Source organism: Oxyura jamaicensis, chromosome 7 (assembly GCF_011077185.1).
Source record: "Oxyura jamaicensis isolate SHBP4307 breed ruddy duck chromosome 7, BPBGC_Ojam_1.0, whole genome shotgun sequence".
Classification (NCBI taxonomy): Eukaryota; Metazoa; Chordata; class Aves; order Anseriformes; family Anatidae; genus Oxyura; species Oxyura jamaicensis.
Genome location: NC_048899.1, coordinates 4,191,099 through 4,217,318, shown reverse-complemented (window position 1 = coordinate 4,217,318; position 26,220 = coordinate 4,191,099). Strand labels below are relative to the sequence as shown.

General features: G+C 40.7%; 1 protein-coding gene across 1 annotated transcript; it reads left to right on the top strand.

Annotated features, from left to right (window-relative positions):
* The first annotated feature begins 312 nt into the window (after positions 1-312).
* On the top strand, positions 313-16,505 carry WDR75 (WD repeat domain 75). The gene is made up of 21 exons (XM_035331610.1): positions 313-453; positions 534-663; positions 988-1,053; positions 1,705-1,798; positions 2,476-2,600; positions 3,441-3,511; positions 4,026-4,142; positions 4,721-4,809; positions 5,539-5,697; positions 6,034-6,093; positions 6,182-6,297; positions 6,756-6,928; positions 7,722-7,885; positions 9,366-9,549; positions 10,761-10,855; positions 11,281-11,376; positions 11,949-12,118; positions 12,627-12,686; positions 13,795-13,932; positions 14,015-14,106; positions 16,038-16,505. The coding sequence occupies exons 1-21, from the start codon at positions 368-370 to the stop codon at positions 16,240-16,242; spliced, it is 2,490 nt and encodes an 829-aa protein (XP_035187501.1). The 5' UTR covers positions 313-367; the 3' UTR covers positions 16,243-16,505.
* Positions 16,506-26,220: the final 9,715 nt, after the last annotated feature.

The window sequence follows — 26,220 nt, the reverse complement described above, 5'->3', positions numbered from 1 at the left end:
TTCATAACATGGCAGCAGGAAGATTTCCAAGCGGATGACAAATATGTCTATGCCAAGTGTGAAAAAGAAGTAGAAAAAGAGCACACAAGAGAGGAGGGAAGACAGAAACAACAAGCCAAATGCAGAACACCGATCCGCCGAAGCACAGCCACTGCTTTAAGCGCTGGGTTGTTGTTACTCTGGCAGCGCACATCGGACATTCCTTGCCATGCTTAAAGATTACGGGTGACTTTTATTGCTCAGGAAGGAGGACGCGAGGCCAAGTCGCGGCGGGCCGAGCCCCTCAGGGCGCGGGGCGGGGCGGCCGCCATGTCGGCAGCGGGCGGGCCGTGCCGCCGGAAGGGCGGGCATCGGCGGCGGCCTCAAGATGGTGGCGGCCGGGGCGCTCCGCGTGGTGCGCTGCGGGGGCAGCCCCCTGCACGGCGCCCGGGCCGTCTTCTCCGCCGACGCCAGGTACAGCGGGTGGGGGGCGGCGGCGGCCGGGGTCTGCGCTGCCCGCAGGGCGGTCACGGCTTTGGTCTCTCTCGCCGCAGGTACCTGCTGTGCACCTCCGGGGACTTCGTGAAGGTGTACAGCGCGGCCACCGAGGAGCTGGTGCGGCTGCTGCGGGGCCACGGCGGCCTGGTGACGGGCGTGCGGCTCAACCCGCACAACCGCCTGCAGGTGGGGCGGCCGCGGGGGGTGGCAGGGGGCACGGGGAAGGGAGGCGAGCCCCGCGGGGCCCTCGCGGGGTGCGGGTTCGGCGAGGCCCTGCGGCGAGGGGTGGCCGCCTGTGCCGCTCCTCCGGCGCCGCCGCTCAGTTCGGTGGCCTGCTCTGCCCCCGGGTAGGCAGCGGTACTGGCTTGTGTAGCACCTGTTGAAAAGTCTGAGGCTCGGCCACATCGAGCCTCAGGGCCGTGGATCGGTCTCCTAGCTGTAAGCGGTGACTTTATGTGAAACCTGGCTTTGATGTGTTGTAGTATCTGGTGTTTTTTTTTTTCTCCGTAGCTCTATTCTTCCTCTCTGGATGGCAGCATTAAGCTGTGGGACTTCACAGACGGGATTCTCATTAAGGTACGTTGAGTTGTTCTTGTTGAGTATGTGGCAAAGCTGTTCTTGACCCGTTGGTAGTAACGTGTTAGGAAGGACAATAGATAGTAATGATTGTCACAAATCAGTCTGAGATGTGTTCTACTACTAACACAGCCTGCAGACTCTCTCTTCGTGGCAGTAATTAAATGTTGATATGCGTGGCACTGCAGAAGTTCATGATGATTCACAGTATTCTTAGGAAAAAAGGTGACATACTGATTTTACTACTTGCCACAGTTCAGTCCAATGTAGTTTTGGGGGAATAAGCTGCAGTTTGTGAGATACCAGTAGGAGCTGACAGGATGGTTTTAAAGTATGGGATACTCACTGGCCTGTTGCTCCTGTTCTCTGCTAAGTAGAGGGGCACTTTCAATAGCTGAGTCTTCTGTTTTGTACTGGGGGTAAGATGCCTTCACTCTTTTTTTTTTGCTAAATCTGATGTTTGTTAGTGCTGATTAGTGCACTTGGATCTTAGTCCTTGATAGAATAGACTTCTTACTTGTCTTTGAGTGGACAACTACTGCAGCAAGGTTTCTTCAAAGCACATCTGTTTTCTCAACTGTAAAAGCTTTGTGTTACTGACTCTTGAAAACTCTGTGCTCAAGTATAACTGTTGGATTTTTATTTCATCAGACTTTCACTGTAGGATACAAGCTTCTCGCACTGTACGCACTTGCTAGTTGTGAGGACTCGGTATTTGTTATCATTCCAAAGAGAGGCGAAAGAGGTATGATTAGTGTCATCGTTATGATATAAGTAATTGTTGTTAGAAGCTACTGTTACCTGAGTAAATAGTGCACTACGAGGTGCTTTAACACATTAATATCCTCTAAAGTGTTATGACAGATGCCTGTGGTCCAGTGTTTTGTTTTCTATTCTCATTCTGTGAGGTGTTTTTTAACATTTGACTAACACGGTGCTCATCTTCACTTCTAAATCACATAGTGCACATACCTGATGCTGTAGATGCAGTAGTCTTTAAACAGTGTTTACCTTAATATAGTGTACACACAGCATTTGAGACTACTGTTCCACTTTAACCGTTTGTATGGCTACTTTTTTCTAGACCTTAATTGGAAATAAATATTAAATACAGCTTGACCCTATTCCTTCTCTATTTCTACAAATGTCACATCAGAGCAAGATGAAATATTATGTAACTTTGTGTGCTTTCTGCTTATGGTTGCACTGGAATTTGCTATTTTTAGTCCTCAGCATTCAGTGCTGTTTGAATTAGAATATCTTAAACAATATTTTTTTGAGAAGCATTATAAACTTTTCAAACATACTAGCACCTTCCAATATTCTTTCTGTTAAGGTTGAGTGAGTGCAAATCACCTTTATAATGGACGTGCATAAACTTGTTCGTAAAAGTTTCTTGTTAACAGATTTTTCTTTGGTCAGATACGTTCCAACTGGTCTCAGTGAAGCTGACAAAAACAGCAGGCCAAGATGTGGAAGCGAAGGAATTTTCTGTGGTTCTGGAAGGTGTGGATGCATCACCAAAGTGTACTGCATTCGGAAGAGAGGTATATTCACCTGTGGCGGGGAGCTGGGGGGTGTTGGGGTATTGTTTTGTTTCATTGCCTTTCAAATGACCTATAGGCTGCTTTTATACATATACAAGCACAGGAGCACTTCAGACTCATCAAGCAAAACACAGTCATGTAAAAAAAATAATCACACGGAACCTTCTTGGCTGTAAACTAAATGTAGATTACTGACTTGTAGAAGGGCTACCTTGAGAGACATAAGCGTCAGCAGCACCTGGAGGCAGCCATGATACTTGTTAAAACAATCAGCTAGAACAAAACTTTTGACACATACTAAATGGACAGGAAAAAGTGGGAAGTGCCAGAAAACCAGCCTGTTGTTAAAATACAATTTTTCAAGGAGAAGTGAGTCTACTCATAACTTCTGTGAATGTCTTAAAGTCCCTTTTGATAATGGAGGTCTTAAAAATCCTTAACATCTTACGTAACTAAATCAAATTTTAGAAATACTTATTTAGCTTTGTTTTGGTGAGATTTTATACAGCAGTGTTCCTTTGCTCATGATTGATTCTGTCCTATTTAGAACAGCAAACAGGGAAAAGGAAATGCCTAGTGTACTGTGTTTTGGGGTTGTGGGGTGAAATGAACATTTGAAAACAGGAATGTAGACAAGTGCTGAAAGTGTATCTATCAGTCCTTTCTTGCCATCTGTGTGCAGGTACTTTCTAAGCACCATTGGACAAAACAGATGCTGACGTTAAATCCTGTGTTATCTCCAATTTCAAGTGCTTTGTAGTGAGACGTGATTTCTTCTTTTTCTTTCATGTGTAAGTGCAGTCTGTATGTCCTAACTGGTTGGTTGTTCTACTGTAACAGGGCGACTACGTGGCATCAGTCAAGAACTTTCATCTCCAAGTTTATTTTTTTAAACGGAAGCAGTTGAACAGGTAAGCATGATGAAGATGCCAGGTATTGCTTCAGTCTGAGTATATTAAAAATGTTTGTGTTAACTGATGATGTGTGCACACAGTAATCTATATTTCTCATCAACCATTTGGTTTTATGTGAGATGGGATGTAGTCATTATATAAGAAACTTCACTTAAAAAGGCAGGCAGCAAGAGTATTCACAGCAGCTCTTGGTAGCTTATTTTTTCAGCTCAGGTATGTATGTTTTTAGATGATGCTGGACTGAAACAAGTGACAGGTTGGTCAAGAACCAAGTGCAGTAGGGAGGAGTGGAACACAAGTCCTGCAGCTTGATTGAAGGCAAAGATGTAATGAAATAAGAGGAAAGAAAGTCTCACTCTTTTTTACCTTGTGTATGTAAGTTTATAACAACTTGAAGATGTTTGGTTTTGCTTGTCAGAATTATTCTTGTGTACTTGTGCGTCAGCTAAAGTTTTCTTTTTGTTTTTAAAAAACATGCATATAATTAGAGTTACTTTCCTAACTTCTGAAGGTTTTCTCTAAGACCAACAAACGCGAAAGGTGGAAATAATCTCTTCACTTGTGTAGCATGCCATCCTAAGGAGGATTGTATTGCAACTGGTCATGGTGACGGAAAGATACGTCTCTGGTATGCTCATTTTGATTCATCTGTACACCCCATAAACTGGCAGGACAGTAGGAATTAAGTGAAACCTGAGCAAAACAGTCTAATTAGTCCTTATATTGCTCTTTATGACTGCTGAAAATGGCAAAGAATAGTCAGGCTTGTGGGGCTGCAGTACTTGAATTGACTTTAGGGTACAGCTTAATTTTAATGTTAAAGGGGGGAATGTTCCCATTCAGCCACACCCCACTATTCTGTAACCTATTTGAAAAAGGTAATGGGAGAGCAGTTGAAGTAAACTTTGTGGGCGATAGAGTCCCAGTGAGAGCACACTTGTGGAATTGCATGGTTAAGAAGCAGCAGCTTGCCAAGTTGTTCTGCAGCTCTAGGTTGCTCAGTATGTGTAAGATGTACAGTGTGCGCCAGGAAGGCGTACCATTCCTCTGGAAAGCTGCTGGCATGTTTCCTTCCCTGTCACCAAAGCATACAAGGAACTGTAGTTCAGAGGTTAGAAAAAAGATACTTGATTCAATTCAGTATTGCCCTTGGTTTGCTCAGTTGTTGATGGCCATGTGCTTAAAGTACTCTTTCCTTCCCCACAGGAGGAATTTCCACCACAACAGAGAGTATGTATTCTCCACGCTGCACTGGCATCACGACAGAGTCATGGATCTCTCTTTTTCTATAGAGGGTGAGTACAGAAGTCTCTCAAAGACAGAGTTGGAGAACGGGGGAAAGAAATGGATGGAAGTTAAGTTCATTCACTTACTAAGAAACAAGTTTGCAGAATATTAAGTATGTACAGGAAGGATCTGAAATAAGTGGAAGCAGTTGTGCTTTCTTGATATTATTTTGTTCGATGTTCATAATTCAAATATCAACCTCCCGTGGCAGAATGTAAAATCTAACCCCTCTTCCTACTGCTCCCACCCTACTCTGCCTCCTCTTCCATCAACAATGCCAATGAGCTCTTGCCAGAGTCCATCTGAATCTGAAGAAAGTAAGCCAGTGTTGGCTGAGCTCAAACCTAGTGATGAAAATCCAGTTAACTTTTAAGTGAATGTGTATTTCTTGGCATACTTCTTACTGCAGAATACTTAGAGAAGAACATCTATATTCTAACACAAATACTCAACTGATACAAACAGTAATGGGGTTTATGATTCCCAAAGCACTGTTTAAATTTTACTCTTGGCACAAGTTCTTGTTACTTCATGTAGGTTTCTCTAACAGTTTAACATGGGATAATAGGAAACATACATACGTGTATTGCAAAGGCTAGGCATGAGGAGTAACTTTTGTATGTGGCAGCTTAAGAAAGGTTTTTCAAAAACACGTGTTTTTCTGTCAGTGACACAAAAACATATGGTGATTTTTTTTAAAAACAAAACCTCTAACTGCATATTTATTTCCTGAAAAGGAACCAGCTTGCTGAGCGGAGGAGTTGAAGCTGTTCTAGTTCAGTGGCACAATGGATCAGACTGTAAGAAAGATTTCCTTCCTCGCTTGGGATCTGCTATTGAGTACATCTCCATTTCGTCTGATGGCACCCACTATTGCACCTTGCATACAGACAACAGTAAGCCAAGTATTTTAAGTACCACCCAATGTAAAAATGGAATGCAAATCTTTATCTCCTCTACTTCATTAGTTTCAAATGAGTTAACTAGATAATACATAGCAGGTTGAACACTGATCTGAAGGAACACTGGCTTAAAGCAGGTGGTTTTGCTCTTTTACCAGTTTTGCAAATTTGCTGTAGCTTGGCTACATCTTGATTTAGGGGCCTCACAGATTGTGAAAACATGTATGTATCAATCAGGTTAAGTGGAGACAGTTAAGGCCCTTTCCCTGCTGTGAGATGTTGATACTGTGTAGAAGCCTGCTGCAATTCTTTATATGCTTTTCCTTTCAGGAATTACAATAATAAACAGCAACCTAAGATTTTCCAAAAGTATTCAAGGGCTCATTAAAGGTAAGTGAAATGAAGTTTCTTCTCCTTAAGGGGTAGAATATGTAACTTCCAGTCTTACGTCGTTTGTCGTCTTATTTTTTGTTTCCAGCCAGGGATGTCAAGACTGGTCTAGTGGTTGATCCTAGAACCAAAGCTTTGGTCCTGAACGGAGAGCCTGGCCACTTGCAGTTCTATTGTCTCCAAAGTGACAAACAGCTATACAGTGTAAGTTGGACAGGCATGTGCTAAAACTTGAACTTATTCAGTCAAGTAAATGATACATCAGAATTTCTTTAAAGACTTAGTATGGCAAACAAAGAAAAAGCCAGTAGCTGTACCATGCGACTGGATTCCAGCCTGAGATTTTGTCAGCTTTGTCACAATCTTCTGTAAGCATAGCTAAATGCTGACAGTTGAATAAATCCTTCCAGTGTTGTTCCTCTCAAGTTATATGCCACAAACTTGTAGGTAAAATCCCCATGCAATATCCTCTTCCCACACAAACACTTTCTATTATTATGAAATTTACATGCCGTGATTTTGTTTATCCTGATTTTTTTTATGCCGCAGCCCAGTCAGTTCTATACCTTGCTTTCAGGACGTCCTTTCTCCATTGTTCTATGAATATCATCTGTAAAACTACACTGGAATTCTCAAACTTGTCTCATTGTCTTATTTTGCAGCTGGATATTGTTCAACAAGAATACATCCAGCAGGCAGGTTTAAACCAAACAGACCTGGTTAAAGTCTCATTCAGTGCTCAAGGCAAGTGGTTAGCAACAGTGGAAGAGAGAGAAGGAGAACCTGACCTTGAGTTACACTTGAAGCTGTGGTTCTTTGAAGAAGAAACACAAAGGTAATGATAACTAGGGCTGGCCTTACAGATGTCGAAGTCTGTATCTCAAGCGTGATGGAAGTGTCTACACACCCTTTGTCTTGCAAAGGGTTTTTCCAAATGACCTAATTATTGAAAAATTATAATCAATCCTAGGATTACCCTAGGAAGGGATGAAATGCATATGATACATCTAAAACAGACCACAAACTTGAGATAAATAGAGATTAGGGATAGTTGCCCTGAATGTAATTATTTTTCATGTTAGACAGGCTGTTCTAACCATGGGGCTTTAATACTTGTATTTATTTGTTGTTAAAATGATAGACTGGACAGTACGGATCTATAGCTTGCTCAGTTTTCCCACCCCTCTCTACTGTCTAGTCCTAGGTTACAGAAAATCGTGACCTGTTTTTTTCTTTCACAACACTTCTGGTTCAAACATCTGCCTTGACTACTTACTTAAAAAAATCACTTTTTGACTACTAGGTCTTTTCTTAAAGAGTACAGCAAAATAAAGCTGATGCGTGATTATGTAAATGCTGGAAAGATTGCTTGGAGTTCAGGCTGAATCATCACTAAATGAGCAATGCTCATTTAGTGATATTTTTTTTTGAGTACTTTGCCTTCTTTTTTGATGCATTGAAGCGACTAAGGAAAATGGGTCTGTAAATGTGATACCATTTAACTGTCTTATCAGACAGAAGTTTCTTTGATTCCTCTTCTCCCTGCCCGTTCCACTCATTCTAAACTTAAATTTTCCACAGGATCAAAATGAAGTAAATGACTGGCTTCTGTTTTTCTTTCCCTCTAGTTTTAAGTTGAATACTCAAATAAGTATGCCCCATGATGACCACATAACAGCCATGTGCTTCCGTGACATGGATGAATTGGAAGATAACTCCCTGATACTGGTAACAGCTGGCAAAGATTGTGTGTTTAAAGTCTGGGTGATACTAGAAGACACTGATCCAGAAGGTAAGCGTGGTCAAAGCATAACATGGTCTTACTTGCCACCTTACAACATGCTATAGAAATGTGACCTTAACTCTATCCGCTCCGAACCAGGCCCTCTAGTCCCATCCATTTATATATTTCTGCAGTTGCATGGAGTATTACGTTCTCCTGAGCATCCTCTGTCATGAAGTTCTGTAGTTTTGCAGTATTACGGACTGATACAGAGGTTCCTTAAACAGTAAAGACTTTACCAAATTTGCTGCAGAAGGGCACGGCACCCTATATTCTTTATTTAAAGGATTGTCCTTGTGTAATGATGCTTCCATGCTGGGAAAGTGGACCTTTTTCATTTCTGTGAGTATAGTCTTTAAGAATTCTGCTCAAGGGAGCAGGATGCAGAACAGAGATAGTGTTTTAGTTGCTGTTAGTATAAAAACAACAGCACTTTGGCATTCTGGAACTCTACCAGTTGAGAGTTCACTTTTTGAACATCTTTCCTTCCTATTAGATATTTGATCTGATATGAAGTTCTATAAAATCTGAAACAAGTCCTAGAATGGATATTTAGGATCCGCTTCCAAGATAATTAAATAACCAAATGTAACCAAATGCTACTTTATGAAATGCATGCTGATGTTTGCTTCTTGCAGCCACACAACATGAGAGGGGAGTGTGTTATTCCATATGTCTTTGAATGTCAAATGCAAAAGATTTCCTGCTGCTTAGTTTTGTTTTATTTCAGTGTTAGGCAACTAAGTGATCTTAAAACAATGTGGACTGAAGATGAGACCTGATGTTATTTTTATTTCCTGTGACAAGATAGCTTTGCATCTGCTGACTGGTCTCTTTAATGCTGGAGTAGTTTTTTATTACTTCAAAGTGACTGTACAGAGTTCTGTTCCATGGCATGCATAAAAGTAAAAATTAGTGTTGACTTCCTTTATGTATTCTTCCAGGGGAGGAGATGAATTATCAGGTGGAAGGATTCAATGTGTTGCATCTTCTGTGCAGCACATATTAGTAACGCAGCACATATTAATAAACTAACTAGTTCATACATAGAACAACCCTTCAGTGTTGTTTTTTTTTTGTAGCAAATCTCTCACTGTGCCTCTAGATGGTGCTGCGTTGCTTAAAGAAGTGAACTGGTTCTGGCTTTTTCATAGGCAGTTCTTATGTAACAGCTGTGAATTGATGATTATAAAGGATACCTTTCAGTATCTTCTTTCATTTTTTAAACCTACTGCCTGCTCACTTGAGAGCAGTTAATGTAGTTGGCAAAATAAACATGCTAATGTTGGGATGCAAAACAGGGCAAATGAAAAATCTACTAGATGCTCCTTGTACTAGAAAAAAAGGTAGATTCTGTATACTTCACAAAAACGTAAGCCTTCTGAAACAGCTCTCGTGCTCTTGAGCCTATTTTGCAGCACTAATACTTGAATTATCCTCTTTGTGTAGAGACTTGAATTTAACTAACTAATTTGCTTATTCAATGCAGCACAGCAAAGTTTGAGTTGGAGCTGTGACTTTGTAGGCAGCTATCACAACTACCAAGCGACCAACTGCTGCTTCTCAGAAGATGGCTCTTTGCTTGCTGTTAGCTTTGAAGAAACTGTCACTGTATGGGATTCGAGTACGTGGGATCTTAAGTGTACGTTTTGCCATCCACCTGGAAAGATAAGGTATATTTGGCTTTTGTATCTTCTTATATTTGGCTTCTCATGTCTTACCTGAATACTCAGAAAGAATCAATTCATAGTACTTCACGATTTTGTATGTGTTCCTAGGAATGTTGAATTTAAGTCTAATTTCATATTTCATATATAGAAAAGACTAACAAACTTCCCCGTTAATGTAGAGATGAATCAAAGTACTTAGGAAGTATAAATATAAGAAGTTAGTACTTTATTCTTGTATGCATTAATTCACTCAAAGTATATCAGTAAGCCATTATGCCATATTGACATTATTATTTGCATTATAAAACATGTATTTTGATTGCTGATAACCTCTGCTGGAAATCTATATTTGGCTGGCAGACTATCCCAGCGTGTTCTGTTAGGTGCTGCCACGTTAACAGACATGCTGAAGGTGTAGGTGTCCTTTCTTTCTTGCATAAGGATGATGAGGAGTGGCATAGGTCCACAGTACAGTTAAAAGATAAGAGACCCAAAGAATAGGACAGCCACAATATTAAGCTAGCTGGACTGTACAAATATACAGTAGTTCCTGATCCAGGTGAAGTATCACTTTTTTATGATTGCCTTAGGAAAGTAGGGTAGTTGGTGGTGGTGACCTCACTGGTTCCTCTAGTTAAACTTTTAGCCAAATCTCTCTCTAAACAAACTGAGTGATGCTACAAATGAACTACAATGTGCTCTTTCAGTTCTAGTATTTTTCTAGCTCCTTCTCCAAGTCATTACTGGCCTAATGTTAGAGGTTCTTCACATACCCATCTCCAGAAAGCTAGTCAGAGCAACCTATAAGAATATTTTTTTCCTACTTTGCTCTTCCTAGTCCTCAGCTAAGCACTAGAAATCTTTAATTACTGGAAGTTTTTTCCAGTCCTGATGTTAACAATTTGTAGTAATTACACGTTTGTTACTTAGGAGGTTAAAATCACTGCTTTAAAATCAGAATGTCGTAGGAACAGTTCCAAATTCTCAGTAGTCCTTATAAAGTTACGCATACTTGAAGTCTTCCAGACCTGTATTGTAGTTGCATATGACAAAGTATCTTCTCACTAGAGGTGAAAGCAAAACGCAAACTTCCCTGATTAAATATCAGAACTAAATCTTGACTCACAAGTCAAAGACATTCAGTTAATACTACATAGGGAAACAAGAATGAAATCTGAAGGTCATTAACTTTTTTTGACTTTTTGCTTCTGTAGGCACATCTGCTTTGGGAGACTAACATGTTCCAAATACCTGATTGGTGCCACTGATCATGGCTTTCTGTGTTGCTGGAACCTACTCAGCTGTGCATGTAAGATCAGCTTAAATGTGGGCTAGAGTGACTGTGGTGGCATCTAACATCTAACACTTAAATTTGCTATGATACCTTTAGGTAATTCTAGTTTGATCTAAATTCCAGTTTGATTCAGACATACGCACTACAGAATATCCTGTGGAGGTTTTTAATACCTCAGCTAAGATACTAGCCTTCTCAGTGTGCATGTGCATAGTTAATTCTACATTAGATAATAACACAACAGCTAGTGTTTCCTGCATTTGTGGAGGAAGTTGATAATGTTTATGTTTTGGTTCATCGGGGAATAAGTTAAGTTGTATGCCTCTTCCAGAGGTTAAGATTTGTGAGTTATTTCCATTTGACCTTCTTTATGGCAAAGCACCTGTATAGAACTGAATGCAGCCTTCTCACATCTGGCTGTTGCTGTGTTTGCTTTTCAGTGGAATGGAGTGCCCAACTCAATGTCGTCGTTCTGCAACCTGATCCCCTTTCAGAACACATTGCTGCTGTCTCATGGCTCTCAAAAGAGTCCAGCTGTGAGTACAAAGGCGGCTTTGACAAGGAGTAGTCAGTGGATCTTAAAACTGTGAAAGCATAATTTCTAGAAAAGGTTTTCTTAGAATTCCGTAAAAGCCAAACCTGAGTCTGTGTTTGCACCTGTGGAAAACTAAGCCGTGTCTGACAGCAGCAGTCAAAGCGTGTTGGCTCCCCGTCTTTTCTTCCAACAGTTAGCCTCCAATACAGGATATAGTACGGCATTACCTGTGTTCTCTGGTGAGGGTCCTGCATGTTCTTGACCCTCTCCTGTAAATGCAAAACTGTGGTTGAACGATACAGTTATGTGTTAGAGCTTCAATGTAAGTTAAGATTGATCTTCCTAGAGCTGCTGTTCTACAGAAAAGTTAGTTACCAAGCGTATTCTCTGGATTTGAATACTATAAAAGGTAACTTCTGTTATGCATTGAAGATATCCAATTAAAATTGCTGCAAACTAGTACTTAAAGACGATCCAATCTAGCCCTTACTGGCTGTCGTACACAGGGCACTGGCAACTATGCAGGAAGGTAGGAATTTCATGACTTAAAGGCAAGACATTTTCTTCTTGCAGTGTTTGTGTTTAAGCCAAATGAACCACGGCCAATCTGTATCCAGAGAAACCTCTGTAAAGAAAAGATCCAGTTTGCTGCCTTCGTTCCAAGAGATGTACCTGAAACAATTGGTTCAGAAAAATACCTTTGGCTAAGAAGATCCCAACTATGTTTTCTTACTGACGCACAGGTAAGAAATAGTGGTTAGCAGGGAGAGTGGTTCCTTGGGGGTGAGGGTGGTCAACTGCCGTTGAGTATTAGTTTCCTTTTGTAATTTCAAAGCAAGAAAAGCCATACGTGCTTCTTCATTAAAATCTTTTAAATGCTAAAATAGCTTAACATCAAATTTTTATTTACTGCTTTTTTGCTTCCAATAGCTTATCTTGCTTCATTCATAGAAGAAACTGTGTAGAAGCTGAAGTGTTGCTAGCTATGCAAATGTTTCATATGCTATTCAATTTTTCTCCATATTATTTGTGTGGTTGGTTTTTCTTGTCTGTTTTCCCCTCCACCAGCAAAGTCTATACAGAGACTTTAGGCTCATTCCTGCTTCTTTTTGTTTCTTTCTAAAATCAAGTTGTATTTGCTTCTTCCACTTGGCAAACAAATCTTTTTGGGCCAAACTTCTGCAGATTAGGTACTGAAACAGAGAAAGCAGTTCTAGGTGTTGTAACTTTGCTACATCTTTTTTTTTTTAGGAGCTAATGATGTTTAGCACAAAGCCTCCAGAAGAAAGGCTTACAGTGTCAAGCAAACAGGTACCTTTTAAAGACATTCTAATAAAAATGTGTAGCAGTATTCAAAATCCTGTTGGTGTTCAACTTGTCAGATTCTAATTCTCATCTGTCATGAAAATGCTCACCACATCCTGAGAGGGAGTCACAGGCCCTTATCTGAAGGAGCAATAATCTGTACTTGCTTTTGTGTTGGCAGAATTCCTGTCCAGAAAACCATTAAAAAGTGAAGTATTAGTAAGCTACTCCCTTCTTTTCTCATTTCCCTGAACAAAATCTGGTAATTTTCTAAAAAGAATTTAGGTGGCATACATGAAGCAAAACCACCTGATACTTCAGTAAGCTCTTCCCTTGTTTTGGTTTCTTTAATGCGTGGAGCCTTGATTTGTGGCCTCTGCTTTCTGGTGAGGATGTAAAATTGTCAGTCTGTTTTGATTTATCAGTGAGAGAACTTCAGAGTTATGATTCAGTATGTACTTCTATAGGGAAGTAGCGTGGGAAATTGAGTCTCTTATATTCACGTCAAAGTGTTCCATGCTCTGTGAACAGAATAAAACAGTAGTATTTGATTGACTTGGTTGATGAAATAAAATACATCAAAATAGAAGCTAATATATTTCTAAGATTCTAATCCAATTAGAATGTGGTTAAAAGTAGTCAGTTTTGGGGGGGGGGGGGGGTGAGTAATTTGGAGCTCAGGTTAAGGTATGTTGATCTAGGAAAACACCGGAAGGGTAGTTAAAATGTTTTCCCTCCAGTTTCATAACTCAGCAGATGCTGGGATGTACCTGATCTTTCAGTCATAAATGGCATATAGAAGCCATACTTTGGTACACTAGCCAACAAAAATTCTGGTGTTTTTTCTAGAAGTATGGAGATCCAGATCTTGGAAAGTTGTTACATCTGTGTAGGATTTTGTTGGAAAGGATGTCTGAGAGAAATAAGTACCAAGAGCCATGTCATATGGCTCACCTGAGTTAAATTTGAGTGTAGGGTTTTGTCACCTAGATTAATTCTCAATTTTTCTAGCTGAGTTTTGATATTTCATACTGAGAAGGTACTTAGATCTGTGATAGTGAAGTTCTAATTAAAACTGTCTTGTTTCAAATACAAGTTGTGTTTTTTATTCAAGCTGGCTGTAGAAGAAAGTCTTCCTGTGACCCCATTTAGCTTGCTGTTGGGAAAGCACAGACATCAATCACAAGGGGATATAGACCTTACAAAAGTAGTTCGTAATCACCAAGAGCAAGATTCCCCTGCTGTTAAAGAGGTAGGAGTAATTACAGTAAGTGTACAAGCAAAATAATGGCAAGCAAAGCTTTCATAATAAAGCTTCTCTTCTTTCTCTTCAGCTCCTGCACACTCCAGCACACGTTTTGCCGTCTGCTTCCTTCCTGTGTCCTATATTTATTAACTCATTGCTCATCTCCAAAGAGAAACAAAGGTAAGAAAAATGGGAGAACTCATACTAGTTACTGGGATCACTTGAATTTAAGTGCATCTTCATTTAAAGTGTAAAAACAGCTTTTCTAACACACTTTACCTTTGCTCCTCTTAGTTAATAGAACAGTAGGTTGCTCGTAGCCTCATCCAGCCTGGCCTTGAGCACCTCCAGGGATGGGGCATCCACTGATACCCTGAAGTCCTAAGTATGGCTGCTCTCAATCTGCTTATTGCCCAGCCAGCGTTCGTGTTGGGGATTGCCCCAAACCAGGCGTGGGACCTTGCACTTGGCCTTGTTGAACTAATGGGCCCAGGCAAACCTCATCTTCTCAGGCCTGCCAGGGTCCCCCTGGATGGCATCCCTTCCCTCCAGTGTCAACCGCACCACTCAGCGTGGTGTCCTCAGACTTGCTGAGGGTGAGGCAGTCACAAATTCACCAAGTGGTCCATCTGTCAAATCCGTATCTTTCCATGTTAGAGACAAGGATACCATGGGGGCCAGTACCCCATGTCCAGGTAGATGACATGAGTTGCTCTTTCCTTTACCAATGCTGTAATCCCATCATAGAAGGCCACCAACTGTGTCAGGCATGATTTGCTCTTACTGAAGCCGAAAGGATTTAATATTTCAGTGCTATTTCTGGATAAATGTGAGATTCTTATCTGTAATTTGTTAGAATGAATTCCTTGGTACTTTCTCCATACTTCTTGCTTTGGATTCACACGGAAAGATTGGTCCTTAGGTTTAACCTTGATGTTCTGTTTGGAATTCAAATTTCATTCCTAGTTAAGCTACAAAATACGAACGTATACTGTGAACACAGTTAGCTAAGCTTGTCTCATAATGCATCAATCCCAATTTAAAGGATTGATTTGAAAGGCACTTAAAAGGTTTGGTAGCCTGTTCTTCTGAAATCAGCACTCCTGTTGGACTGTCCAAGTAAACTTTTTCTTGCCAACAAAATACTGGCAAAAGTCGCATACAAAATACATAGAAATTTGTGTAGTCTCAGTACAGAAGAATTCAGGAGTTCTGTGGCCTCTGTAAATATTTGCAGCTGTAGAGCTTGTACTTTGACTGGTAATTAGTATGCCTGTGCATTTAAAGTTGCATACAACTCTAAGGACTGTAGGAGCAGGCCCCTAAAAGGCTGGTAAGTATATTTCATTGTATAGATCTATCTCCTTATTAATGTTAAAACCTTCTCTTTTCCATATCAGTATAAATAAACAGTGATGGGACACATCTATAATACGTTTACATTGAGTGATAAATTGTACCAGAACAGGTGATTTACAGGATACCAGGACTGTTCTGTCATCCAAGATGTTCCTAATGAGGTCCAAAATGTAACAGATTCTTGAATTAATAGCATCAAAGTACCATATTGTAAGTGGTGATTGTTCTGTATAATTAAGTGTAGTTTCTATTTCAGCGTGAGTTTATCCTGAATTGAGTGAGAAGGGAGCAGCTGCTTTAAATACCTCTATTTAAAAAAAAAAAACATTTTTCATAGGAACATGCTATTGCAGCAGTTTTTAAGACCCCAAGTGACCTTCTTATCTGAAAGACAAGAGTGGCCTTCTTAATTCTCATCCACCAGTATGTGCTATGCTTCTAATCTATAGAAGTGTGGAATAACTTCTTACATAATGCTGACAAGCATGTTGTGACTGTGTATTATGTTTGGAGAAAACACGTATTTGGTAAGCTTACTTCAAGGAGAAGACAGCCATTTGAAAAATAGCTTGTAATGGAGATGGCAAGAGAAGTACAGTAGTTCTTCTGTAGCCTGAGATTTAAAAAAAAAAACAAAACAAATCCAATGTCTGCTTCAAGTTATTTGCATGATAACTTACCTCTGTGCTACCCTGTGTGATGAGAACTACTTATTTTAATAACTATTTCCAATGCTCTTTTTTTTTTTACAGTGCTGAAGAAGTTGCTGATGAAGTAGAAATGGAAAGTGAAGAAGAAGAGGATTCAGATGAGGAAAAAGATGTTTCTGAAATGGAACAAGAAAATATAAAGCCTATGGATTTATTAGGAGAGATAACATGTAAACTGTCCAAAGCTGAGGAAAAAGAGCTCCGCAAAGTAAGAAAAATGGACTACAGTTGGATATCAGCTTTCTAAACCGACATCTTGTTAGTGTTTTATATTGTAAGTTGAAGCTTTGGATATTAAATACTCTTCCAAAAATCTCTAAAGTCCTGTTGACTGTGAACTTTTATCAACCTCTACTGCCATAAGAAGAGAACTCTGGGGAGGGATTAAAGTTTTGGAAAAAAAAAAAATGCATCTGTTCTTGCTTTATCACTGACTGTCTGTGAGCTTAGAAACATGACCTGTATTTTTTGCCATGCAAGTGTCTATAAAAGGCTGCTAGTGAAACTGAACTCGTTACTTGACTTGTGATGAGTTTCCAAAATCACAGCTAAGCCTCTGAAAACTTCCCCAGCTGAGGCTGGGCTGCTGAGGCCGAAGAACAGCAGCAAACAGCTTCAGTTCATGAAGTACTTAATCCAAGAATTCAAGGTCTGGTAGGGAAACTAGTTATGCTGTGTAGAGGTAAGTAATAAGTCTCCTCAGAAATTCCTTCATCTGAAATGGGTGACAGGTGGTTTAATACGTCTGGTTCTAGACGACAAGGTTCTAGAATATAGCTACCTCATATGCTTTGGTCTCAGTGTGTTTTCTGGTATTTGTACAGCACAGACCCTTAGGCATAGGGTACTTACATTCATTAGATCATAATGAAACCTTTACATTCCCATATACGGCATATCTTTGCTGGGATACTCATCTCCTTTCTGATATAATACTGTACACGTAACAGACGGCTCTGAGAGAGACAAGTGGAGGGCTAAACATAGGAACAGTATCCTGTCACGTTGTACTATAAAGGCAAGCTGATGGAGGTTGCATTGGTCAGAGAGCTCTGGAGAAACAATATTCTGCTAAAAATACTTGGCTTAAAAATACTGGAAACAGGTATGATACTTTAAATATTCTTTGTCAGTGAAAATCATACTCTCCCTACTTTGCTCCTGCCTTGGAAAAAGCTGGAAGCCACTTTCCTTTATCTTTTTCTAATACCCTATATTGAAAGGTGGCTTTGTTTTTGTTGTTTTTTTTTTTTTTTGGAGGCACAAGTGCCCTTCATCAGGAAAAAACCTCTCTTCCATGCATGCATGGGTTGGAAAGCAGCTGTTTATTCATAGTGGCTGTCAGCTGTAGCATACAAACAGGACTGTTCCCTGAGCCTTGGTACATGCTGCTTGCTGATTTCTGATGTCCTGAGTTTGTCCGGTGACAGCTGAGGACAGAGGCATTAGCAAGACCATATGATCTTTCTGTGCAGGTGTAACAAGAAGCTTGCAGAAAGGAGAAGCCTTACACACCTCTGTCTATGCGGTAAATGAAACGGTAACCCCTAGCAAACAACCACCCCCCTTCACTATGGACTCTGCCTTCATTTCGAAGTACTGGGAGATGAAAACACGTACTCTATGGTAATCACTTGTAATCATCCACTGTACCGAAAACAAGTCTACCACTAAATGAGTACTGGCTGAATTCATGTCAAATTAGTTTAAAATTCAGTAGTGTGGGAAAATAGTACACTTTTTACTCTAGAACTTTACAGTCGGATGGATGTCAAAACAGATGAAGGTGGAGAATAAAGAACATACTTTAATAAATACAGCCTTGCATAAAGCACGTTAGTGAGAATGTCTTGCCTAGAACTTGCATGAAGTGTCCAGTAGGGCATTACACACTGTTTCTATTTATTTCTTGTTAGACTGATGTGAAAAACGTCACTTGTTACAGTTTCAGGCTAAATTGGGGCTGACTTCATTTCGTGGCAGCAAAGGGCTTCTGCAGTTCCTCGTACAGCAGTCACATAGCGTAGCTCTTGAGACTGTTTATTACTTATGACTGTGAGGGAAAACAGACAAAGTATTTTCTTCTACAGTAAATGACTTTGAGACTAATATTGCTACAAATTTTAATACTAAGGGAAAATCACATTTTAGGCATTTCAGTTTGTTTATAGGCTTTGGTGTAGCAGAGAAATAGCACATCCTAAAATCTATGGATTTTTTTCAAGTTGTTTGCCTGAAGGTTCACTTTTTTAACATAACAAATTTTCAGGGAGAGAAGAGAAACACAATAATGCTGTTACGTAGAGCATAGATGAGGCCAGTTTTCTGTGTTTGTGTTTTTCTCCCTTTTTATACCAGCTGTTTGTATAACCTTCAGGCATACATACCCACGAAGAAAAATCTCAGCTCCCCAAATATTACGCAATTTTTATTTCTGTCCATTTCATTTACAGATCAACAGCTGGTGGTACTGCTTTTTCAGAACCTTGGACCCAATGGATTTTCCCCTAATTAAAAGTTTCAGCAGAACAAATGCAAAAAATGTGTTCAGATTTTAAGTGAAAAATGACGGGTTTTTGAAAGCTTGGAGGTTTTTAAAAGTAACAAATACAGAAGATCAGTACTCATTTTGTCCCCTTTTCAAAATGTGCACTATACTAGGAAAGATGCACTTAAAGGTTTTTGTCTTAAATAAAACCAGACTTCAGCCCTGGAGAAAAACAAGTGCAAGTTGAGTAGATAGATCTACTCCCATTGTTTCAAAAATGCTGGCTGCATCAAAGCCTGCAACACAAGGACAGCTTTAAAGGTAAGAAGGAAATCTCCCTATGTGTTAGCGTGCATTTTCTTTTCCTAAAGTTAACGTGTTCTTGGGAAAGCAAAGTGCTCTGCTGGAAAGTAACCGGTTATGAACAAGATACGACTTCCATGCCATTTAGTTTTGCGTTAGGGTCGTGGAGCAGTGTATGAGCAATCTTCCTCAAGAAAAGACATTGCAATTACAGTTCTGTTTCTAACCTTTGTCCTGTGTAAGTTTGGGGTTTCTGCACACTGAGATTGCACGTCCTCACTTTGTGCTTCTGTGTATATGTTTCTTCTCAAGCAGGAACAACGTTTCTGGTAAGAGATTTACTACGTTTAGTAGTTAAATTCTGACCAACCTTTTGGAAAACATTGTTTGAAAGATACTGCAATTACAACAAAGAATTTGGAGGGAGGGCTGGAACTTCAGTGTCTGATTTGCTCCAAATGTTTTGGAATGTTTTATTTTTAAAACAGTTGTTTTCTACTGTTCCTCCAGGGGTTTTGTTTCGTTTAGTTTTGCTTTTTTAAAGCCTTCTGTATCTCAGTGGGCATGAAGGTTCTCCATACTGGCCGATTGTACTTCGTGCCCTGTGAGGGTGGTTCAGGACCAGTCACCTTCAGGCTAGGGGAAGGAGCTAAACAGTGGTTACATTTTTTTTTTTTCAGTTTTTCAAGAACAGGAGAAAAAATACAAACTGCAATTTTTGTGAGGGTGTTCTAGTGTCACCTAGATCTTTGCTAGTCAGAAAAACAAGCCAGAGACAGTCTTCCTGCTGTTTGAGCACGGCACGTGCCTCCATCTGCCAAATCCCAGTGTGCGACCTGCCTGCTGAAGCATGTGGCAACAGTCAGAACGAGAATCAGCAGAGAGTAACAGCAGCACAACTTGAAATATAACTCAGGGGGACTGCAACAGGTCTTCGAGTTCCCCCTCCTGCCCTGAAGTACAATAACTGAGCTATATTCTTATTCCTGACGCATATTTGTCTTATTTTGTAATCCTCTCATAAAAGTCACTCTGCAACCCAGGTAATCTGTTCAATGCTTATCTATTCTGATGACTTTTTTTTTCCCTAATAAAAGTAAGGTTTGTCTGCCACAGCTCTTTTTTTTTTATTATTCCACATTTGTTGTGAACTTCTCTGGTAATAATCTGCTCAGTTTCCTTTAAACAAACACAAAAATCAGCTCCTCAACCTTTCATTTTTGTTTTCATCTATGCTCTCAGAGTCAGAATGATCCTCTGGAAGGTCTTTGGGGTAATGTTTACAGGTCAAATATTGTTCTGACGGATTCACTATAAATTCAAGGGTAATTTTTTGTCAGGGTCACCTAATACCAATAAATTGACCTGGACGGTCCTTAAAACTGTTCTTTCTTTATTCAGGCTTGTAGTTGTTGTTGATCGCCTCCGTGTATCGGCCACAGTTGAAGGTGGAAGCCAAGAAACCAGTTTATAGCTCAGCTACTGCTGTGATATCACGCAGCAAATAGTGTTTGCTTGAGCCAGGTCCCGCATCTCAGCAGGGCGCCGCACTCTGTGCATGCACCAGTTCGCATCGAACAGTCCTGGCATTAGTTTTGGCCTCTGCACAGCACTTCTTTGGGGAGTTAAGTAGTAGGTTATAATTATGTAAACTGGAATTTAGCCAGGACAGCGGGGTCACTCACCTCTAAGGTTGCAAAAGACATTTAAATCATACTCTGAACAGCTCAGGACTTAAACAGCTTCATTAACTTAGCACATGAAGGAGAGAACTTGCCACGACAGGATCATCACAACGTGAAATCATTACAAGGTGGCAGAAATTGTGACGAAACTTGCGTTACTGCAAAGCACTTCAGCCTGAAATCCTGGCTCTTCAGAAGTCGTGGAAAAGCACCCTTTGGCTTTGTACTCCACGAGCACAAAAACATACAACCCACGGCAAATCCTAAATCTTAAAATGCCGTTATGAGCTGGGTTCCTGGTGCCATGATTGGTTTAGAAGTGGATGTAGTCCAAGCTCCTTATGTTAAGAAAAGGTTCTGTGTAACAGACAGAATGAAGCCCTTCAGGTAAATAGCAGTGTGGGTGTAAGGGTTACCACAGAGCTACGGAAATGTTTGGATCAGCACTTTTGAAGGTTACAGCTCTCTTACACGCTTTAAACACATAAGCAGCTGCCCTGGAAAGAAGCATTCCCACCTTCTAGCTAACCTCCTCTGCTCATTTCTGCTGCTGAATCACTGCCAGCCCTGTGCCAGCACAAGCTTTCGTTGCCCTTGCGGTGAGCTAGGCTGGGGGAAGAAATCTGGCTTAGAACTAAGCCTGAAAGGACACAAATAAACAGTTGAAGATGGTCACTAAACTGCAGCCAAGTTGCCCTGAGAACAGTGGAGGACTTTTTTTTCAGAAGCTTTTGTATGCACGGGGGATGACGCTTTTATGCTAAAGATCCCAAATCCCACTCTTTTCTCACGCGGTCACAGAGCCTATCCCTTGTGCTACAGGAGCTCCCCTACACCTAGTGCATTCCTGAGCCCTTCGCTGGAATGGAGCCTGGAGGCACCTCTCCCCCACAGCAGCAAGGCCACTTGCCCCTTGCGCCCTCTTCTTCCTCGCCTGGACCGATGGGGAAAATACACAAACTTCCAAAAAAGCAGCAGCCCGTGGTTCAAAGTGCATGCTTTTAGCTTGATGCTCTCACAGCATTAAACTGAGAGGGAATCTTTTCTTAGCTTCGAAAATAAAATCGGTTAAATAATTAGGAGTTTTTAAACACGTAATAAATATCGTTATTGGAGCTGTGACCTTCATCTTCTGTCGACCCACACGGCTACATCTGTGTTGCTAAGAATTAGCCTTATCTTTCATGAACAGGCACTGCAGAGCAAATTCCTTCATGAGAGCAGGGAAAAGGAATAGGTTTCAAGAAAGAAGGTACTACCTGGAAAAGGAAGAATTTGGGGCCTATTTTTCAAAATGACTCTCTTACACTTATAAATCCCTGATTTAAAAATAGCACAGACTCTGGATTATCTCAGCCGTAAAACTGGCTATCAGTTTCTGTTATTGATGCTTCAACTTGTGTTTGTTTGCAATGCTACTTAGTTTATTATACTTCCAGATTTAATACTGTGATCAAAGCCTCAGCTGTCTTGGCTCTTTTATGTCCTTCAGTGACCAAAGGAGTTTTCATTTCATCCCCAAGCCAGCAGAACAAGCCAGCAAACAAACAAAACTCCCAGCAGTATCTGAGATGCCATCGCTTTCATTTATAGCTGCCTACCTCACAAATACTAATAGTAATGTTCTTTGGCATTCTTGCAGTTTGTCATTCCAAGGCAACATGCAGTTTCTCCAAAGTAAAGCTTCTGCATGGAAAGGTTTTGTTCGGGTTCAGTTTTGGCTGTGCTTAGAGCTTCCCTGTCCCCTTGGCTTCTCTTGCTTTGAGTTCCGGTTCTTCTAAGGAAGAAGTATGGGGGACAGGACAAAAATCTGTCACGGTCCTCTTCCCCTTTGAAAATTATGGATCTGGAAGTTCAGGGGATTCATTACAATTACGTTAAATAGGCCTTCCCAGTATGAAAGACCATTAAAAGACCAGAAACCTGTCTTAGAAAGAAGAATGGGTTTGTCCCCCTCTGTCGTCCACGTGACAGACCAGCAGCAAATGCTCTGTTGCGACCAAGACAGTAAAGGTTAGGATGTGCAAGCCCCGGATTGCCCACCTTTAGTCTTTTCTCCTTATTTTTCACATGAACCCACAGACTGCCAGTTGCTCTATTCCTCATGCCACTTCAAAATCATAGAAGGCAAAGTACTACAGGCAAAACCAGATATAAAACATGCTGCTAGTACAAAGAGGCTATTTAAAAGCTGAAATAGCCCATTTTGAAAAGAGCCCTCTTTCACTTGCCATGGTGGAAAGGAAAGTGGGATTTCTGAGAACTATCACATATGGTAGGGAAGGAAAATTTCCATAGTGCTTCGTCAGTCAGTCAGTACGGCATGTTTTTCCTGGATGGCAAATTCTGTGAGCAGGCTGGGGATACAGGGGCAGCTCATCTTCCTTTTTCTATGTGAAATCCACTAGCTGATCTCAAGGATTAAATGGAAAGAAAAACTTGTATCACTTGCAAAATAAAATAATAATAATAAAAACCACACTTCTTTCTACATCATCTGGTTTAGAAGAAGCCAGAAAACCACCCCAAACACACATCACTGAAAATCACCTGGAAGCAATAAATAAAAATTTCCATTTAACCAGCAAAGAAAGTTCCAAAAACATTTCAACCTTGAATAATGCATTGTAAGTAGAATTACTTACAAAACAACTAAAGGTGGGTTAGGAAATACACATGCTGGAGGCTTTCTGTGGCCCTTCTCAGCTCTAACTCAAGCCATTTATGTTGTTAAGGCAAATAATCCAGTAGAGCTGGCAATAAGACTGCAAAGATATCGACGCTATACATATAACACAGCCACCCTTGAGACCTCGACCTAGAGATGGCTGCCAGTTCACATATGAACAATTCAAAAAGAGGGCTGTTTTTGCGAGAAAACAATCTAGATATGTTCAAAAGTTCAAGCAGCTGTTCCGACTACATACAAGTGCGTGATGTACAATGCAGAAACCCAACATGCAAAGACATTTTACGCAGCTTATGTGCTTATCCCTTTGTTAGCCAAGCAAGAATGAACCTACAGAGACTCGTTGCAAGAGTAGTGTCAGCTAGAGAAGGAGCAGCAAAGGGGAACTGACAAGAAAGGGAAGGAAACATGCCTAAAAGCTTTAGGAAAAAGAAAAAAGTTCTGTGCACAGCACAGTGTTGCTGTTTCCCATGGTTTTGTGGCTTTGGGCTCTCTAAGCTCAGTCTCCAGCAGCTACTTTTCCTCTACCTGGAGCATTCATGTCTCTTCTCCGTATGAATTCTCTGGTTCCACACCACAGGCTCCTCTCCAGCGGGACGCTCATGGCAACTCTCTCCTCTTACCAGCTGCTCATCCCAATGAGCATGCAGTAGTGCAGCCTCTCGATCAAACAGGGTTAAAACTGAGCAAAGGGTTCAAAAGTTATTTGGAAGGGGAGGGGAGAAGAGGGAGACGCACAGAGAGAAATTGCAGGAAGTTTCTTTTTTTTGAATGGAACCAACCTAGAAATCAATTTTCTCTCCTTTTGTGTAACTCTCTACTAGCCAGTCATGCCAAGTTGGAGAGGTGGCTGCTGTGCCTTCCTGCCCTGCGCGCACGTACGGGGCCACCTGCAGTACCGGGGCAATCTGATGCTAATGCACAGGGGCCAGAATCCCTCTTCAAGACCCCGCTGACCTACGCGCACATGAGCAGCAAGATGTTCAACCAGAGATGGCCCAAAACCTTTACAAGGAGCTTGTTACAGCAACTGTGTTTGCAGGGGACGTACCCCCCCCAGCAAAGCTCCTCCTAGGGCACAACACCGCGGGTCACACAGTAGGAAACAAGCCGGCGAGGGGGGCTGGACTGTGGGGAGAACAAAACAGATGAAAATAACTGCACAAGTCCATCAGCAGATGCTCCCAGAGAAAGAGCACCCTCCCAGAAGAAATGTGTCATACCTCAGTACATTTGCAGGAGCCAACTACTGGGTCTATAATCCTCCATCTGACAATCACGGGAACAAAAATTAAAATAATCTTCAGGAAAGGAGTACTAAGAAAGGGAAGTTACAAAGGAGGAAAGGGGCTCTTTTTGATTTTCTTTTATGTCCACGTGGAACCAAGCTCTGGCCCTCACATTTGTTGTACCTGTCATTAAGGAGCAATCTGCTCTTGCACAAAGTGCCACCAGGAACAGAGAACTCCTGCTGTTTTCAAAGCCTGCAAACTTTTCCCTTTCACAAGTATCTGCTGATCAAACAAAATGCTGTAGACATAAAGCAGGCACAAGTGCTTGGTTCTGGATAACCATCAAGAAATGTGGATCAAGTCCTTGCACCCTGTTTAATGCGCTCAGTCTTCAACAAGGAAACAGAATTGAGCCATGGAAGTGGGCTACTTCCATCACGGAACCTGACCCACCCAGGAGCTTTGCACATCTTTTTTAATTACCATCCAAGAGTTACTAAGAAACCACATCTAGACTAACGCAAACATAGCACCGATCTAAATAAAGTTTAAAATAAAAGCAGCTTGACAGACCACAGAAAACAAATCTTTTAATGAGGCATTTGTTCTAATTTTTTCCTCCAGGGGAAAAAAAACTGTCCACTTAACAATAGGGAATAGGTGAATTTTCTTAACACGTTACTGAAATAATCACCTTAATTGTCATTTTCTTTTAAGTTTCGTAACAGCTGTAGGCTCAGATCTATAGAATCTATTAAGAAGGGGATCAGCAGGGTTCCACGGAAACGAACTCGGAATCTTTAGGTATTATTTCCTCTCAAGAAATTAAAAGAGTAAAGAATTTCACAGTAAACATTCAATTGAAAATAATAAATTAAAAACTACTTTTTTAATGAAATCCAGTCAACATTAATCATTTTTAAGTAGAATGAGAGTTACAAAGCAGCCTTTTTTTAAATCCTGGGTTCATTTTCCAAATTCACTTTGACTCTTCATTAATGAGATCACACTGCAAAGAAAGAGATGTGAACCAGCCCTCCGTGCAGGTCTGCTAATCCTGTATTTGCTACTAGCTCCAACTATCAAGAAGGTTAAACGTTTGATGCTCATAAAGCAAAATGAGCATAAAATGAAGGAAATGTATATAATAAAGAGAGCAAAATGAGGTTATTCGAATTTTGGGGAAAAAACTTGAGCAAAGGCTAAATACTGAATTGCCCTGTAGGAAAGCATATTTGATGGAGGGAAGCATAAAAGCTCTTCTGGGGAAAAAAGATCTGTGCGTTTTGGTATCTCATTGATGGAGACGAGCTCCATCTTAAAAGCAGTAACTGGAAGCTCGGTTTTATTCGTATTTATGGCTTTTAGGGTAAATTACAAACCAAAAGGCAACAGCAAATAACAATTCCGCAATTTGGAGAGCAAGAATATTTGTCATTTGGGATTACAGGCTGTGAAGAAATAAAGTTCTTCAACCCAATGTGTTTTGTTTGCTCATCTCATGAGCCCCTCATGAAAGGAACAGAAAACAAACAAACATACGAAACAGCTGTGTTTGCATTTAAACAAACATTAATTGATTCAAGTAATGAGTAACCTCAAAAATAGTTCAGAAAGCACATAGCATCCTTCAAATATTTGTAGACTATTAGAATTTAACTACTTGAATCACGTATGTGGTAGCCTTTATTAAAATGCTCTGGAAATGAGGGGAAGGAAGTAGCTGGTGCACCAGACTTGTAAATCTGACTATAACGGACTGACAAGATGGAAGGCAAGTTGAATACTTTGAAAAATGTTCTTGGCAGTAAGTCTACCTTCAGCCTAA